The sequence below is a fragment of the Salvelinus namaycush genome, chromosome 28 (assembly GCF_016432855.1).
Source record: "Salvelinus namaycush isolate Seneca chromosome 28, SaNama_1.0, whole genome shotgun sequence".
Taxonomy (NCBI): Eukaryota; Metazoa; Chordata; class Actinopteri; order Salmoniformes; family Salmonidae; genus Salvelinus; species Salvelinus namaycush.
The window spans coordinates 30,027,295-30,043,390 of record NC_052334.1 but is presented as its reverse complement, the minus strand read 5'-3'; the positions used below and the strand labels follow the sequence as shown (position 1 = coordinate 30,043,390).

The 16,096-nt window shown below is 41.5% G+C and overlaps 1 protein-coding gene across 1 annotated transcript in view; it reads left to right on the top strand.

The window, feature by feature from the left end:
* Positions 1-5,148: 5,148 nt before the first annotated feature.
* LOC120023529 (chloride intracellular channel protein 4-like) overlaps positions 5,149-16,096 on the top strand; it is a 29,879-nt gene continuing 18,931 nt past the window's right edge. Inside the window, exon 1 of the mRNA XM_038967555.1 lies at positions 5,149-5,543. Coding sequence (XP_038823483.1) covers positions 5,475-5,543 — 69 coding nt within the window. The 5' untranslated portion in view covers positions 5,149-5,474. The remainder of the gene's footprint in view (positions 5,544-16,096) is intronic.

Here is a 16,096-nt window from a genome sequence, read left to right as displayed (position 1 = left end):
TTGGCCACTTAAAATAAATCTTAGATATATAAAGTCCCCTGTTTTTAGAGGACCTACGTGGGTCTGGTACAAGTTCCCACTGACATTTTCGCTTATAAATTGATCTGTGGGCACTGTAGATCAAAATGGCTTGCATTGAGCGATAGCCCTGGATACAACTGACACGCTAGTCTATTTTTTGCGTAGGATGCGAAATCTGAAACCAGTTGGGATGTCCACAGATCGATGGAATGTCCCTCCTACCATTTTCATTCGCTCTTCCGACTGTCCAACTCCTGGCTGAACCCTACGTCACAGCCACTGACAAAGCACATCCCTGCAATCCTTACATTGTAGCGCAGCAGGAGCGAATTTCATCACTATAGCACATTCAGAGATTGATTTATAGCCATTAATCTAAAATTGTATTATTATTTTTTAGCAGGAACACTTTCATAGATGGACAAGATTTGTATGAGATTGAAGGTGAGTTCCTAATGAGTTCAGGAAGCCAAGCTAGAGCTCAGATGCAGGCAGATGTTTTGATCAAGAGCCCTTCAGAAAATATGCACATTTTCTCTAAACATAATTTGTATTTTACAGTTATAAGGAACGTGAACTCTTATAGTTAGTGGTTTTATAATTTGATTATGCTATTTAAAAAGCATATGTCATTTTAAGCCTTATAGTTTTGTTGAATATGAAATGCGTCTATTTTTATGCAGTTGAAGTGGGAAGTCTACATACACTTACGTTGGAGTCATTAAAACTCGTTTTTCAACCACTCCACAAATTTCATGTAAACAAACTATAGTTTTGGCAAGTCGGTTAGGACATCTACTTCGTGCATGACACAAGTCATTTTTCCAACAATTGTTTACAGACAGATTATTTCATTTATAATTCACTATCACAATTCCAGTGGGTCAGAAGTTTACATACAGTAAGTTGACTGTGCCTTTAGACAACTTGGAAAATTCCAGAAAATGATGTCATGGCTTTAGAAGCTTCTGATGGGCTAATTGACATCATTTGAGTTAATTGGAGGTGTACCTGTGGATGTATTTCAAGGCCTACCTTCAAACTCAGTGCCTCTGCTTGACATGGGAAAATCAAAAGAAATCCGCCAAGACCTCAGGAAAAAAAGTTGTAGACTTTCACAAGTCTGGTTCATCCTTGGGATTCATTTCCAAACGCCTGGAGGGACCACGTTCATCTGTACAAACAATAGTACGCAAGTATAAACACCATGGGACCACGCAGCCGTCATACCGCTCAGGAAGGAGAAGCGTTCTGTCTCCTAGAGATGAACTTTGGTGCAAGTCAATAACAACAACAGCAAAGGACCTTGTGAAGATGCTGGAGGAAACAGGTGCAAAAGTATCTATATCCACAGTAAAACGAGTCCTATATCGACATAACCTGAAAGGCCGCTCGGCAAGGAAGAAGCCACTGTTCCAAAAAAGCCAGACTACGGTTTGCAACTGCACATGGGGACAAAGATCGTACCTTTTGGAGAAATGTCCTCTTATCTGATGAAACACAAATAGAACTGTTTGGCCATAATGACCATCGTTATGTTTGGAGGGAAAAGAGAGAGGCTTGCAAGCCGACGAACACCATCCCAACCGTGAAGCGCGGGGGTGGCAGCATCATGTTGTGGGGGTGCTTTGCTGCAGGAGGGACTGGTGCACTTCACAAAATAGATGGCATCATGAGGGAGGAAAATTGTGGATATATTGAAGCAACATCCTGACATCAGTCAGGAAGTTAAAGCTTGCTCGCAAATGGGTCTTTCAAATGGACAATGACCCTAAGCATACTTCCAAAATTGTGGCAAAATGGCTTGAGGACAACAAAGTCAAGGTATTGGAGTGGCCATCACAAAGCCCTGACCTCAATCCTATAGAACATGTGTGGGTAGAACTGAAAAAGTGTGTGCGAGCAAGGAGGCCTACAAACCTGACTCAGTTACACCAACTCTGTCAGGAGGAATGGGACAAAATTCACCCAACTTATTGTGTGAAGCTTGTGGAAGGCTACCCAAAACGTTTGACCCAAGTTAAACAATTTAAAGGCATCGCTACCAAATACTAATTGAGTGTATGTAAACTGACCCACTGGGAATGTGATGAAAGAAATAAAAGCTGAAATAAATCATTCTCTGCTATTATTCTGACATTTCACATTCTTAAAATACAGTGGTGATCCTAACTGACCCAAGACAGGGAATTTTTACTCGGATTAAATGTCAGGAATTGTGAATACTAAATGTATTTGACTAAGGTGTATGTAAACTTCCGACTTCAACTGTATGTACTGTGTACTTGAGCTTGTCCTCAAGTGACTACACATCAGCATTTTATAACTTTTTTTACCAGAAAGGTGAGATTTTAAGCTTTCTTGGAGTATGCAGCATTACTAGTTAATGTTTATGGTATGCTCGTGATAATTACTTTTGGGGATTACATTTTAGATTAAGAGGATAAAATTATATGTATTTTATATGTAAATTTGAATTGTGCAGCATGAAATAATAGCAGGGGTACTGAGTGGTGTGCATTGCTAATAATCATCCACCACACTAAGGCCATAGTGTGTATTAGTAAAGACCGCCAGAGTAGTGACTGCTGCTCCCTTGGCTTAATTTTTGTCCTGTTGGGATGCTTGATGGGTCTGTGAGCAGCTGCTCTAGAGTTTTGGCGAGTCCTAGGTAGAAAGCACCTTCAAGCATGTTGGGGGCAGATACATTGAATGGTTTTACAATCAGCACTGATATGTAGGCAAACGGGATAGGCACACCATGTCATAGTAGACCTATTAGGCACCTTGGCCAAACTGCTTGTCCTGTCCAATACATTTTTATAAATTGTACAGTACTATTACAGTTTTACAATGCCATGCTGTACTAGTTCAACTCGAGATTGAAACCTATCCACTGTAGAGAGCCTGATTACCTGATAGTGCCATTTTCTCTCATCTCTCAGAGCTATGACTCATATGACCTTATTACAAATGTAAAAAATATACCATAAATGGACAAAAGTCTATTCTGAAGTTGTTAATATAATGTACTAGATGCGAGTCATGTAAGTGTTTAGTTACTGTAAAACCAACTTCTCTGTTATGGTTAATGCTTTTGTTGTAACACCTGCTCCAGAGGCGGCAGTGTGAGGACATTGAGCAAGCTGCTGCTACACCAGCATTGCTGCCAGGGGGAGTTGAGCCAGCTACCCAGTCTCTTATAGGTTATCAATAAAATGTCAGGTCACTGGCCATTTCTGAGAGGATTCTAACTGGAGATATATCTCAGGTCCTTCTATACTGCCACCTACTGGTTGGATGAGTTTAGACCTCAGGCCTATCATCTCTCAGGCAGGCTCCTCCAATGCCAGGGCCGTCACTTCCAGGCTAACCTAATGTACCAGGCCTAAACAAAACGCCTGAGCAGCGTGTCCTGATTTCTGGTCCTGACGAGAGGCTGGCCGGAGGTTATCTTCTGTACTGTTCAACCAATCCAGTAAATATGGAGGAGTTAAGATCGACTGTTGCCTGGTTAATGTACAAAAGCAGAAGGATCTCTTCCACTTCCCCTGAAAACCGGTTTTGGTCAACCCCGCTGAGGGTGCATCGGGCCTAACACAAGGAGCAGAGTATTTATTTCCTTCTGTTTACCACAGAGAGGATAGCGTCCAAACGACAACTCACGATATGAACCGTACATAGTGTTGCTTGGCGAGCACTGTTTCCCCACGGTCCTGTTAAAGTTACGGCAAAGGAAGTGTCTAGCTAGGACCCTAGCTCTGCAGTTCTTTACATCTGCTATCCAACACAACAGATTACAAATACATTTCAAGCTAAAACGTTGCACATGAATTATACTAGAATGATAGTTTAAATGAAAAAGGTATACTTTTATTTCCCTTTTGACCCACATTTTAATCGCATAGACAATCAGGGGAAATCCAGAATATCAAAGTGTCAGTTAAACACGAGCACTACGATCCCTGCAAAAAGTGTAATACCACAGATAGAACGAGATAAAAAAGATATTAAAAAATCTTTGGTAATACTATGCTACACATTCATTCTGCCATTTTCATTCAACGCTGAAAACTCGTCCCTCCAGTAGGTGGTAGTATAGTCAAATCATTGAGGGGTCCTGGTATTGGAGATGGGCCTGCCTGAGAGACGACCGGCCTGAGAGATTGTCTGCAGTTAGACTATTGATTTTAGATATAAATATTGGGAATAATGGACAGCACCATGTCTATTGCAATGATATTTTATGTATATTCAATTCAAGAGCCTAATCTCAAGACCTGGAGGTCATTAGGTAATGTGTTCTGTTTGAAGGGAAATTGTGCATATATCCACCCAATTCTCAGACCATGCATACACAGTACGCACAACTTCTAGTTGATCAACTGTATTGCAAAAAAAAAAAGTGGGGACATGGAGGTGTTTGATGAACTGGAATTATAATAATAGTAGGCTAATAAAACAACGTAGGCCTAATGATAAAGCAGATGCCTTTGCCATTGGTAAGGAGATCACATAGCAGCATATCGCCTATATATATTTTTTATTTTACTATACAATGTGTACAAAATATTAGTAACACCTTTCTAATATTGAGTTGCACCTCCCCTTTTTGCACGCAAAACAGCCACAATTTGTCGGGGTATGGACTGTTGAAAGCGTTCCACTGGAATGCTGGCCCATGTTGACTCTAATGCTTCCCACAGTTTTTTTTATTTTTTATTGATGTAGTTCTGTCCTTGAGCTGTTCTTGTCTATTAATGTTTTGTATTATGTCATGTTTTGTGTTTACACCAGGAAGAGTAACTGCTGCTTTTGCAACAGCTAATGGGGATCCTAATAAAACACCAAAAAAATACCAATACCAAAATGTGCGGCCAGTGTTTGGAACTGGCTATGTGCATGCACTTTTTTTTAAGTCACTGAAAAGGTGTTATACATTCTGCCCACACCTCTACAGAAAAGTAAAACATTTTGCCATTGTGCTTTCTTTTAGAAACGGTCATGGCCCAGTTCCAACATCTACAAATTATACAGTAAATGAGGGCGTTTTTGTTACCATAAAAGGTGACTGGAGGGCGTTTTCCATGCGGGGTTGTAACGGTCATTCACGAGGGCAGAAATATAGTGTGCCTCTGATTTATCAATGATAATGTTGCGTGCAACAGTTTGATAAACGACAATAATTTGTTGTGCACGGAAATCCTGTAGAGATACCGAAGAGTCAAAGGGACGGGCTGCACCAATAGCACACTGCTCTTGCCATCTTTGTGCTTGACTTTCTCCTCCCACCACTCTTGTGTGAGAATTGCAGCGAGCCACCAGCCTAGGAAAATCGGTTATCCGAATACTCCGTGGAAAGGGGGTGGCAAAGAAGAGCGATTAGGCTGAAGATAACTGTTTGGTGGGGAAAGACGATTTGGTTTGGAGAAGTTTCTAAAGTTTAGTTCACAATGTCTTTGTCGGTACCCCAGAATGGAATCAAGGCGGATAACGAGCCCGTTATCGAGCTCTTTGTGAAGGTACGTTCCAGAATAGATTCTCCAGCAGGCTGTCTGTCGCATTGGGGAAAGTTTGTTCTTGACTTATTATCTAAATAATAATTTAACGTAGATATTAGGCCTAAATTAACAAATGCATTTAGTCGGGCACGTTTTTTGGGGGGTACCGGTATAAAGTGAACATATAAGCTACTTTTCTTTCTTGGAGTGCATAGGACAGTGAATACGTGTGCTGCTGTCGTTATTGATGTACCAATTGGTTGTATTATATTGTTGCCATTTGCTTTCAGAAACTGTTTCTTGAAGTACTGCGCATACAGAAGTCAACTAGTCTTTCAAATTGCGCAGGGGATCAGTTTTCCCAAACGTTTTACGATTTTTAACAATTCGAGTATAGGTTCGTTTTTGAGACCATCCATGGCCATGTGGGTTTGTCAGACGTGTAGGGCGGATACCGCGGCTCTGTGCTCTTCCCATCATCTTGAGAAGGAGAAAAAGCAACCATCCTACTTTTTAAATGTGCCTCGATTTTATGTAAAGAAACTAAGCGTGAATTATACATGTAAAGATTAACGATAGTTTATTAAACAGTGCAACATTGTAGCATTCACTCTATCGAAACGATAGTGTAGCACCGCCACCGGGTGGTCGCACGCTGGTCGAAACAATGTATCCGCCCTATTGAAATACAATATTTCCAGCCTGTCAAAAAGGGGATATCTGTAAGGTTTGGAAGGAGATGGGAGATGGAAGAAACACTTTTGATATTTGTCAATTGGAGAGAGTTGCAATATATTTACAATTATTGGCCTTTTGTCCTGTTTAGGCTGATAATGGTAGGGGTGTGGTGCAATGAAACAGGCTTTCCCCTCAAGTTTATAAGAAATTGGTGACTCAATAGCTTGGCAATTTCACAGAAAAGACTCAGAAGTATTTGGCTTCCAGTCTTAAATGTTTCCTTTTTCTCCTTCTCCAAGTCTGCCAAAATGAGGATACCTCCCCTTTAGTTGGCATGTATTGGGGATGAAGTAATACAGCTTGTTGTAGTGATGGTCTCTGTAAGCAAGCTATAGCTAGCTCTTTGACGTTGCATTTCAATACTGTAAAGTTACTCAATTTAAAAGGGTATATTATGCACTAGAAAGTTTGGGACATCACAGGCTGATATCTGACCTGGAATAGGACTTTAATGTTTTATAGGGTGTTTCTCAATGTGCATACTACCTGCTCCACACTCTCATGCTCCAAGTGCATTCTCCAAGGATGTTCTCTTGAGTAAGTTCTATTTTTATTTTTTAACCTTTATTTAACTAGGCAAGTCAGTTAAGAGCATATTCTTATTTTACAATGACGGCCTACCCCGGCCACACCCTCCCTAACCAGGAAGACGCTGGGCCAATTGTGCGCCGCCCTATGGTACTCCCGATCGCCGCCTGTTATGATACAGCCCGGGATCGAACCAAGGTCTGTAGTGACGCCTCTAGCACTCAGATGCAGTGGCTTAGACTGCTGCGCCACTCAGGAGCCAGCTTGTTAGCTAGCTTGTTAGGACAAGAGTGTGGAGAACGCATAAAACATTTAATTGAGAAGCACTCACACTCCCCCCTACTGTATTACCTCACACTGCATCTCCCCATTCACTGAACCGTATTCCAGCCACGACAATGGCAACAATAGAGACTAAACAAGATGTACACAAAGCAAACGTTTTACTTCATAACTATCTGCTAGCTACTGTATATGTGAATAGTAATAATGTAGCTAACCAGCTAGTATAACAGGCAAAAATGACCTAAAACCAATGTTATCCAAGGTCCATTCTTCATGGGTAGCTAGCTAACAATTCTTTGTGCCTATCTGGCTAGTTAACAGTGATAGCGAGCCAGTTAGCTCTATTATCTTACTATGGGCTTACGACCTACAATGAGTATTGTAGGCAGGGAACCATGACAAAATTAACACAGCATGTATTTATTAACGTAGAAAGATAAAATATTGTACTCAGGCAACATATGAGATGTGAATAGGCAACATTTCATTCTCAAGTCTGAGTAAATTTTCTCTCGCTTCAGCTCAAGTAATGGCCACCGTTGATTTCAAGAGAATTTGCATAATTATATAATTTTTACGTGGCTGCGTCATATTTCTTTGTATACTTTCCATTGAAGCTTGCATCGATGCATGCTTCAAAATATGTAAAAAATGGAGTAACATTTGATAAGTGCCCTCTGTGCTCTGTTTCGCATACTTTGATTTGGACTTTCCCGTGCTCCAATTTGGGTGCTTGGAGCACAGTAGTATGCATTTTGAGACACCTATTGACTCCCATCAATCCTGTTTGTGACCCGGGAAGCTTTTTATTTTCTTCTGCCTGTTGCTTGTCAGAGTAGGAGAGGGAAAACAGGGTGAGGTGGTGGAACATCAGTGGGGTGAGGGTGTTTGGGAGCCTGAATTAAATTAGGAAAAAAAACCTACACGAGGCCTTGATCCTGAAACCAAGCTTTATTGGTGATGTAAACTCACTGCCTCCTTCTGAGCAGTATTTCACTGGTGATTATGATCATCTCTGGTTATGATGCTGACAGTGTGATCTAGATACATGTGGCTCTGTTCTGCGTCATGCTACAGTTCCCTTGATGTGCCATAGGCCCATTTGAAGTCCCTGTCCTGTGACTGTCGAATTTGTATAATCTCTTCTCTTTATTTTCAACTCTTAATTTTGCAGCTTTTCTCTTATTGAATTGAACTTTGACATTGTCCTTTTTGCCAGTGGATCTTTTTGCCTCAGTGGATAGACATGAACTTTATCTGCCCGTTCCCAAAAGCATTTGGCGATTGACCCTAAGCCAGCCCGCTTCGAGGACATAACCTTGGAGTACTGCGTGTTTTAGGAGTCAACCAGCGCACCACTAACAGGGAGGTGTTAGTGATAGCTAGCTAGCTACCTACCTCAGTCAGCCATCCCTCGCTGCATACAGGAGCAGTTACATCATCCCAGGTGACTTTATATGTTGCTACAACCGCTTCCCAGCCCAACCCTCTCTTGTGCTATGTGTGCTCTCTCTGTAGTGCTTGTGTACACAAGATCGTCCCCCATTGTCCGTGTTTGTTTCTGTCAGCGTGTGCGCACAGCAAGGGAGACTTTGATAGGTGGCACGTTCTCTCCCTACAGCCTATCCATTGCTCTGTGTAGAGGCAGACATGTAACTCACCCATTATTGATGCTCCAGGATGTCCATCATTGTTCCCGCTCTGCTGCTTTAAACACAGGCAGACATCTTAGGCAATGAGGCAGGCGTGCACGTTGCCATAGGCACCACACAAACGGTGGCCAACAGCTGGGAACAGCTGATAAGGCTCACTGTGTGCTCTCTGCATGGACTGGCGTAGTGGCTCCTGATCCCCATTCATCATCCTGCTAGGGGAGAGACTTTAGTGCCTTTTGAAACTAGCTGACCCACCTAGATTGTGATGATGATATAAGGTTATTGCCCGATTTAAATCTACCTGCTGCAGTGTGTACTGTTGTCTTACAAGGTTTCTATGGAAACAGTTTTGATTGTAGAGGTGAGTTGTAGAAGTGAGTTCAGGCCTTGAGGTTTTATTAAAGGGGAATTGCAGAATTAACCTGATGTAAAATCCACCCTTGAGCCCCTGCGATGGCTGATGGCCTGGCTGGTGCCAGTCTACAATTTGAAAATCCATCAGTAAAGAGGATCATTTTTGTCCGCTCATAGAAGCAATACAGTTTTATATTATTTTTATATATCAGGGGGTGCTGCAATTCTATCCATTTTGCTGTAGGGTGGAGATACTTATTTGCAGTTTTAAAGCTAGTTTCCTGCAATTCTACACCATTTGCCATGCCTTATGCATTGTTAATATATCTGATTGAGAGTGACTAACAAAATCGAAAGCCCTGCGTGCCCGGTCGGTATTCGGCCATGATAACTGGCTAGATTAACTTAACAATCAAAATTGTTAGCTGACATGGCTAATTGAGTGACTGTCAGTAGCTAGGTTTCCTTCCAATTGGCGACAGTTGCCTACTCTGGAAGGCACATTTGCAATATGCGCTCTAGCCAACAGCTCATAGATACTGTGCGGGTAGGCTAGTCTACATGATGAGATGATTATGGACAAAAGAGAGATTAATTTTATTTGTCAAACGGCAGTCCAACATCGCTCATCGTGTCACCAGAATAAGACCGTCGATATTTATATTGGAAAAGAGCATCAAGCTCATCAAATGAGAAAAGAGCATCAAGCTCATATTCAATCTGTAGCCCAATAAACTGCATGGTTTTCAGAGTCGCAGTGGGAGGACCACACAACATACAGTAATATCGTTTGACTCTAAGTTTACTTCAATATGATGGTTATATCAATATTAGTGCTTAATTGTGTTTCCGCCGCCATTTGTCCCCCCCCCCCCCAACTACATTTTGAAATTGCACTTTGTGTTCTATTCTAACTCTCAACAGTAAGTTGAAACCCAGATGGCGGGCCTACAAAATGGGGGCATGGGCCACAAGTTGCCCATCACTGCTCTGTGGGTGTATATCAACATTCCAATGTGTCATCTCTGCTAGTTTTCAAGTTATGGGCCATTGTGTACAGAGAAATTGGCATAGTAGGCAATTTAACCATTCACAGCCTTTTTACTTGCATTCTTGCACATATTGCAAATTATCAGCAGTGATAATTTTGAATCCATTTTCACATTCACTCTGTTGGAAATGCTTACAAATTGGAACATAACTCAAACTAGCAGAGATCCCACTCTAGAACTTATGATATGCCAAAATCATGGTCTTGTTTTGTGAGGAATCACCCACTAGCTAATTTAATTAAACTGACTAAACGTTCCGGGTGAAGGAGTTGTAGACTGTAAAGGTTTTCTTTGAACGCATTGACAGATGGTGCTAGAGTAATGACTAAGTGACTATTATGAAGTTCCTTTAAGGAGACTGCACTGTTCATCATATGCACTAATCACTTTGGTTTGACCCTCCAGCACTGGACAGGAAGTGTGGTAATCTTTCCTTGATGACCCATATTACCATAAGACTTAGGGCATCGATGACCCAGCACCCCAATATCATGCTAAATTACTGTATGGAACAGGAAGCAATACAGAACTCCACATATGAACTCCGAAAGGACATGCTTTCATCTTTAGTTTGTATGCTGTCTCTCTGCCAGCAGGTGTGCCAAGGCTGGGATAAAGGCACACCTCCACCTCCCACCAATGAGGAAGGCATAGAATCCATGGATTCTATTTCCATGGATGAAAGCATTGCAAATAAACATCGAAAGTAATCCATTCTTATGTCCCGTGGCTGGAAGGGGGTCCGTCTGTATTTTTGTGTTACTCAGAGAGAATCACATGGAAACTATGGCGACAGAGCCCAATTATGTACCAGTCACTGGTTTTTAAAGAACCCCTTGCAGGGATGTCCACCCAGGACAAAATCCTAAAGGTCAACACACTTCTCCCTCAGTCTCAGGCCAGAGAGACATCACGAAAAGAGCTGCTCACATCCTATACTTCCCTCCCTGTACTGTCTGGCTGTGTGACTCCATGTCATGTGAGATATGCCATCATAGGATAATAATAGTTTGGTATGAGAATTATTAGGAACAGCTTGTACACGGGCAAAAACAGGATATGTTTAGTTGACTTTTTCTTGATGTCTTGGCAACTCTGTCCTCTTTTGCCTCTGCTTAGTCATACCTTTCTGTTGTAATTGTCTAAAAATGCAAGATCCACAGTTTTACACGCTCTGGGTTAACCATCAATACGTTGTTTGTGTCGCTGCAGTAACTTTAACTTGTGTCACAAGTATATACCTGTATCAACTTGACTTCAGCTGGTAGCATTCTACATGTCAATCTCCATTTGCCACTTGTTTGCATAATTACTTTGAGTATAACACATTCTTTCTCCCCAGAGTGGCACAAAGGCAAATGAGTAGCCCGTTTTACAATTTTTAAATTTTTTATAGTAAAATCAATATAGCAGTTTATTCTCTCCAAGCACTATTATGCTGCAGTCAGCATCATGAGTTTAATGGTCTGTAACTGGTCTGTTGTGCAGTACTGTAGCTGTGAGTGCTTCATCATCAAAAACTGTTAGGACTGGGCCTCGGCCAAATGGACACAGCAATGTAACACAAGATGAGGGGGGTATTATAATCAGGGCTGTCCCCAACAAACAAAAAAATCTTTGTCGACCGAAAGTCATCTGTTCTTTCGAAAAATGTGAACATGTATTTTTTTCGTATACACTCCCCATGTTTAAAAAATCAAATCAAATCAACTATATGCATTGAGCTTATGGTTTGATGAAATAAGAAAAATGCCTCGAGGGCACCAGAAATATAGATAACCAGAAGAGGAAAAACCTTAACCTGAGCCAACTATTCTCCTCCTGCTGGCTTTGGCAGATTCTGCCATTACTCTCCTGAAGTTGCAGGTAATAGTCTACACGAGGAGTCGGCACCCTTTCTCATGTGGAATGACCATTTATCTTACCATTTCTACCGATCTGCGTGTCAATTAAGGTTTTCAGATGCACATTTATAAGAATGTCTTCATATCTCAATCATTGTCATGTGGTTAATAAAAATAGATACCGAAAAAGTAACTTCTTGCAACTATGTAAAAATAGCCTACATAAAGCAAACAAATAAAAACATTGCAGCCTGCAGGTAGAAAATATCCTGATTTAAAAAAAAAAAAAAATATATATATATTTTTTTTTGTGTGTGTATATACATGTTCTAATAATTGAGCCAACAGTTGTTGCCTTCTCACCAAGCTGCTTGCCTATTGTCCTGTAGCCCATCCCAGCCTTGTGCAGGTCTACAATTTTATCCCTGATGTCCTTACACAGCTCTCTGGTCTTGGCCATTATGGAGAGGTTGGAGTCTTTGATTGAGTGTGTGGACAGGTGTCTTTTATACAGGTAACGAGTGGAGAACAGGAGGGCTTCTTAAAGAAAAACTAACATGTCTATGAGAGCTGGAATTCTTACTGGTTGGTAGGTGATCAAATACTTATGTCATGCAATAAAATGCAAATTAATTACTTAAAAATCATACAACGTGATTTTCTGGATTTTTGTTTTAGATTCCGTCTCTCACAGTTGAAGTGTACCTATGATAAAAAATTACAGACCTCTACATGCTTTGTAAGTAGGAAAACCTGCAAAATCGGCAGTGTATCAAATACTTGTTCTCCCCACTGTATATATATTTCTATAAGTCACATTGGCTGCACATGGCCTGTCTGCAATGAATTTGAAACATTGTATCAACTTTTAACTTCTTGGTCCAGCCCAACCTTGCCTAGCGAACTTGCAACATTGTGTAACAAATTCTGGGCCCTCCGTTTCCCATGCCAGTGAGCTTGGGACAGACACAGCTGTAAGCTATTTGCGCAAGGTATACGAAGCAGCGCTTGACTTGGGCAGGAGCTCACCGGAGCTGAGTACCAGCACCTCATTTTCTAGTGCTTGAGCTCCTGTTCCTCTTATAGAATACTAGCTCAAAATTATTGTCCTGCACCTAAAATATATAACAGTAGCAGCACCCAAAATGAGTACCGGAACCTATTTCAGTCCAATGAGTACCGGAACCTATTTCAGTCCAAGTCAAGCATGACATTTTCCACTTTCACGCTGAGTGGTTATCGAAAGGGAGAGCGCGTAACCATTTTTCAAATGCATTGAGAGACTATTGTAATTCTCAATGGATGTAAAAACTGACTTTGCTTGCTGTTTTGAAGAGAATAATAGTGAAGACATTAACTATGAACTAACACATGGAATCATGTAGTAACCAAAAAGTGTTAAACAAATCAAAATATATTTTATATTCAAATTGCCACCCTTTGCCTTGATGACAGCTTTGCACACTTGGCATTCTCTCAACCAGCTTCATGAGGTAGTCACCTGGAATTCATTTCAATTAACAGGTGTGCCTTCTTAAAAGTTAATTTGTGGAATTTCTTTCCCTTAATGTGTTTGAGCCAATCAGTTGTGTTGTGACAAGGTGGTGGTGGTGGTGGTATACAGAAGATAGCCCTATTTGGTAAAAGACCAAGTCCATATTATGGCATGAACAGCTCAAATAAGCAAAGAGAAATGACAGTCTGTTACTTTAAGACATGATGGTCAGTCAATGTGGAAAATGTCAAGAACTTCAAAAGTTTCTTCAAGTGCAGTTGCAAAAACCATCAAGCGCTATGATGACACTGGCTCTCATGAGGACCGCCACGGGAAAGGAAGACGAAGAGTTACCTCTGCGGCAGAGGATAAGTTCATTAGTTACCAGCCTCAGAAATTGCAGCCCAAATAAATGCTTCACGGAGATCAAGTAACAGACATTTCAACAACTGTTCAGAGGAGACTGTGTGAAATCAAGCCTTCATGGTCGAATTACTGAAAAGAAACCAATACTAAAGGACACCAATAAGAAGAAGAAACTTGTTTGGGCCAAGAAACAACAAGCAATGGACATTAGACTGGTGGACATCTGTCCTTTTGGTCCGATGAGTCCAAATGTGTGTTTTGGTTTCAACCGCTGTGTCTCAAATAACTTTTCTTCGTCATTATTGTGTGTAGATCCATGAGGAGGAAAAAAATGTTTAATCAACTTTAGAATAAGTCTGTAATGTAACAATGTGGAAAAAGTCAAGGGGTCTGAATCCTTCCCGAATGCACTGTGTGCATATTTATTTTATTTGTTATTGCTCGACTAAAAAATAATATTGGTCGACCCAACAGCTTAACGATCAAACAATCGACCAGTTCACTAATTGGGGTCAGTCCTCTGATTCAGAGGGGTTGGGTTAAATGCGCAAGACACATTTCAGTTGAAGGCGTTCAGTTGTACAACTGACTAGGTATCCCCCTTTACCACTGATTAGAACTAGGGGAATCTCCTCTTTTTTAAATTTTTTAAAATGTATTTTTAAAACATGTAAATCTTGGTGAGGTAAAAAAAAGTGGCATGCATGCCAGCAAAGCCACAACTCTAAACAATACTTTTTAATTGCACTATAACAGTGACAAACTGTTAGGGCCTACATAAAGCTATCCCAACAGCAGAGTCCCAACAGCAGTCCCAACACCTTACCACTGCTACAGTTCATTCAGCCTCATTTACTGCCTTTAAAAAAAAACACAACTGATATGGCTGACTTGCTTAAACAAATGTGGTTTCTACTGACAACTGAGATGTACAAACTATGGCATAAGGGAATGACGAGCGGATAAGAGGCAACCTGTAATTTCTATTAAGACATTAATGAGCGAGCTAGGATGGACGTAGTCAAATAAATATTTGTTCAGCACTTTTGAAATGTACAGCAGCAGAATTCAGAACATGGGTCGTTCTTAGTGTTCTCCCTGTACACCAAGTCAGAACTGTAGGAGGCATATAAGCAGACAATGAAAGCTCTTACAAAATTCTATGATTACATTTTTCTAAAACAACCAAGTCAGAACAGTAGGTGAAATGAGGGATAAATAGACCAAATTATTAGGGTGAGGCACATGGGCTACTAACAACTTACTACACAACATACGCTTAGTACATTTACATTTACATTTAAGTCATTTAGCAGACGCTCTTATCCAGAGCGACTTACAAATTGGTGCATTCACCTTATGATATCCAGTGGAACAACCACTTTACAATAGTGCATCTAACTCTTTTAAGGGGGAGGGGGGGGGTTAGAAGGATTACTTTATCCTATCCTAGGTATTCCTTAAAGAGGTGGGGTTTCAGGTGTCTCCGGAAGGTGGTGATTGACTCCGCTGACCTGGTGTCGTGAGGGAGTTTGTTCCACCATTGGGGTGCCAGAGCAGCGAACAGTTTTGACTGGGCTGAGCGGGAACTGTACTTCCTCAGAGGTAGGGAGGCGAGCAGGCCAGAGGTGGATGAACGCAGTGCCCTTGTTTGGGTGTAGGGCCTGATCAGAGCCTGAAGGTACGGAGGTGCCGTTCCCCTCACAGCTCCGTAGGCAAGCACCATGGTCTTGTAGCGGATGCGAGCTTCAACTGGAAGCCAGTGGAGAGAGCGGAGGAGCGGGGTGACGTGAGAGAACTTGGGAAGGTTGAACACCAGACGGGCTGCGGCGTTCTGGATGAGTTGTAGGGGTTTAATAGCACAGGCAGGGAGCCCAGCCAACAGCGAGTTGCAGTAATCCAGACGGGAGATGACAAGTGCCTGGATTAGGACCTGCGCCGCTTCCTGTGTGAGGCAGGGTCGTACTCTGCGAATGTTGTAGAGCATAGTAATACTTTCTTAGCTACAGTATACATATCTCCCTGGCATATTACATAATTTATGCAACAGCATACATTACATTGTTGGACTCCCCTTGTTGTGCTTTGCTCACTTGAACAGGAAGGTGGCACGGTGGTCCTTCGTGGGCAAATTTTGTGATCAAAGTCTGTCATTCTCTGGATTTATGGTGCATTCAAGACAACTGGAAACTCGGAAAAAAACAAGGTCCAATCATGATGACGTCATTGATGTTCAGGTCGTAGCTCTAGAAAGAGG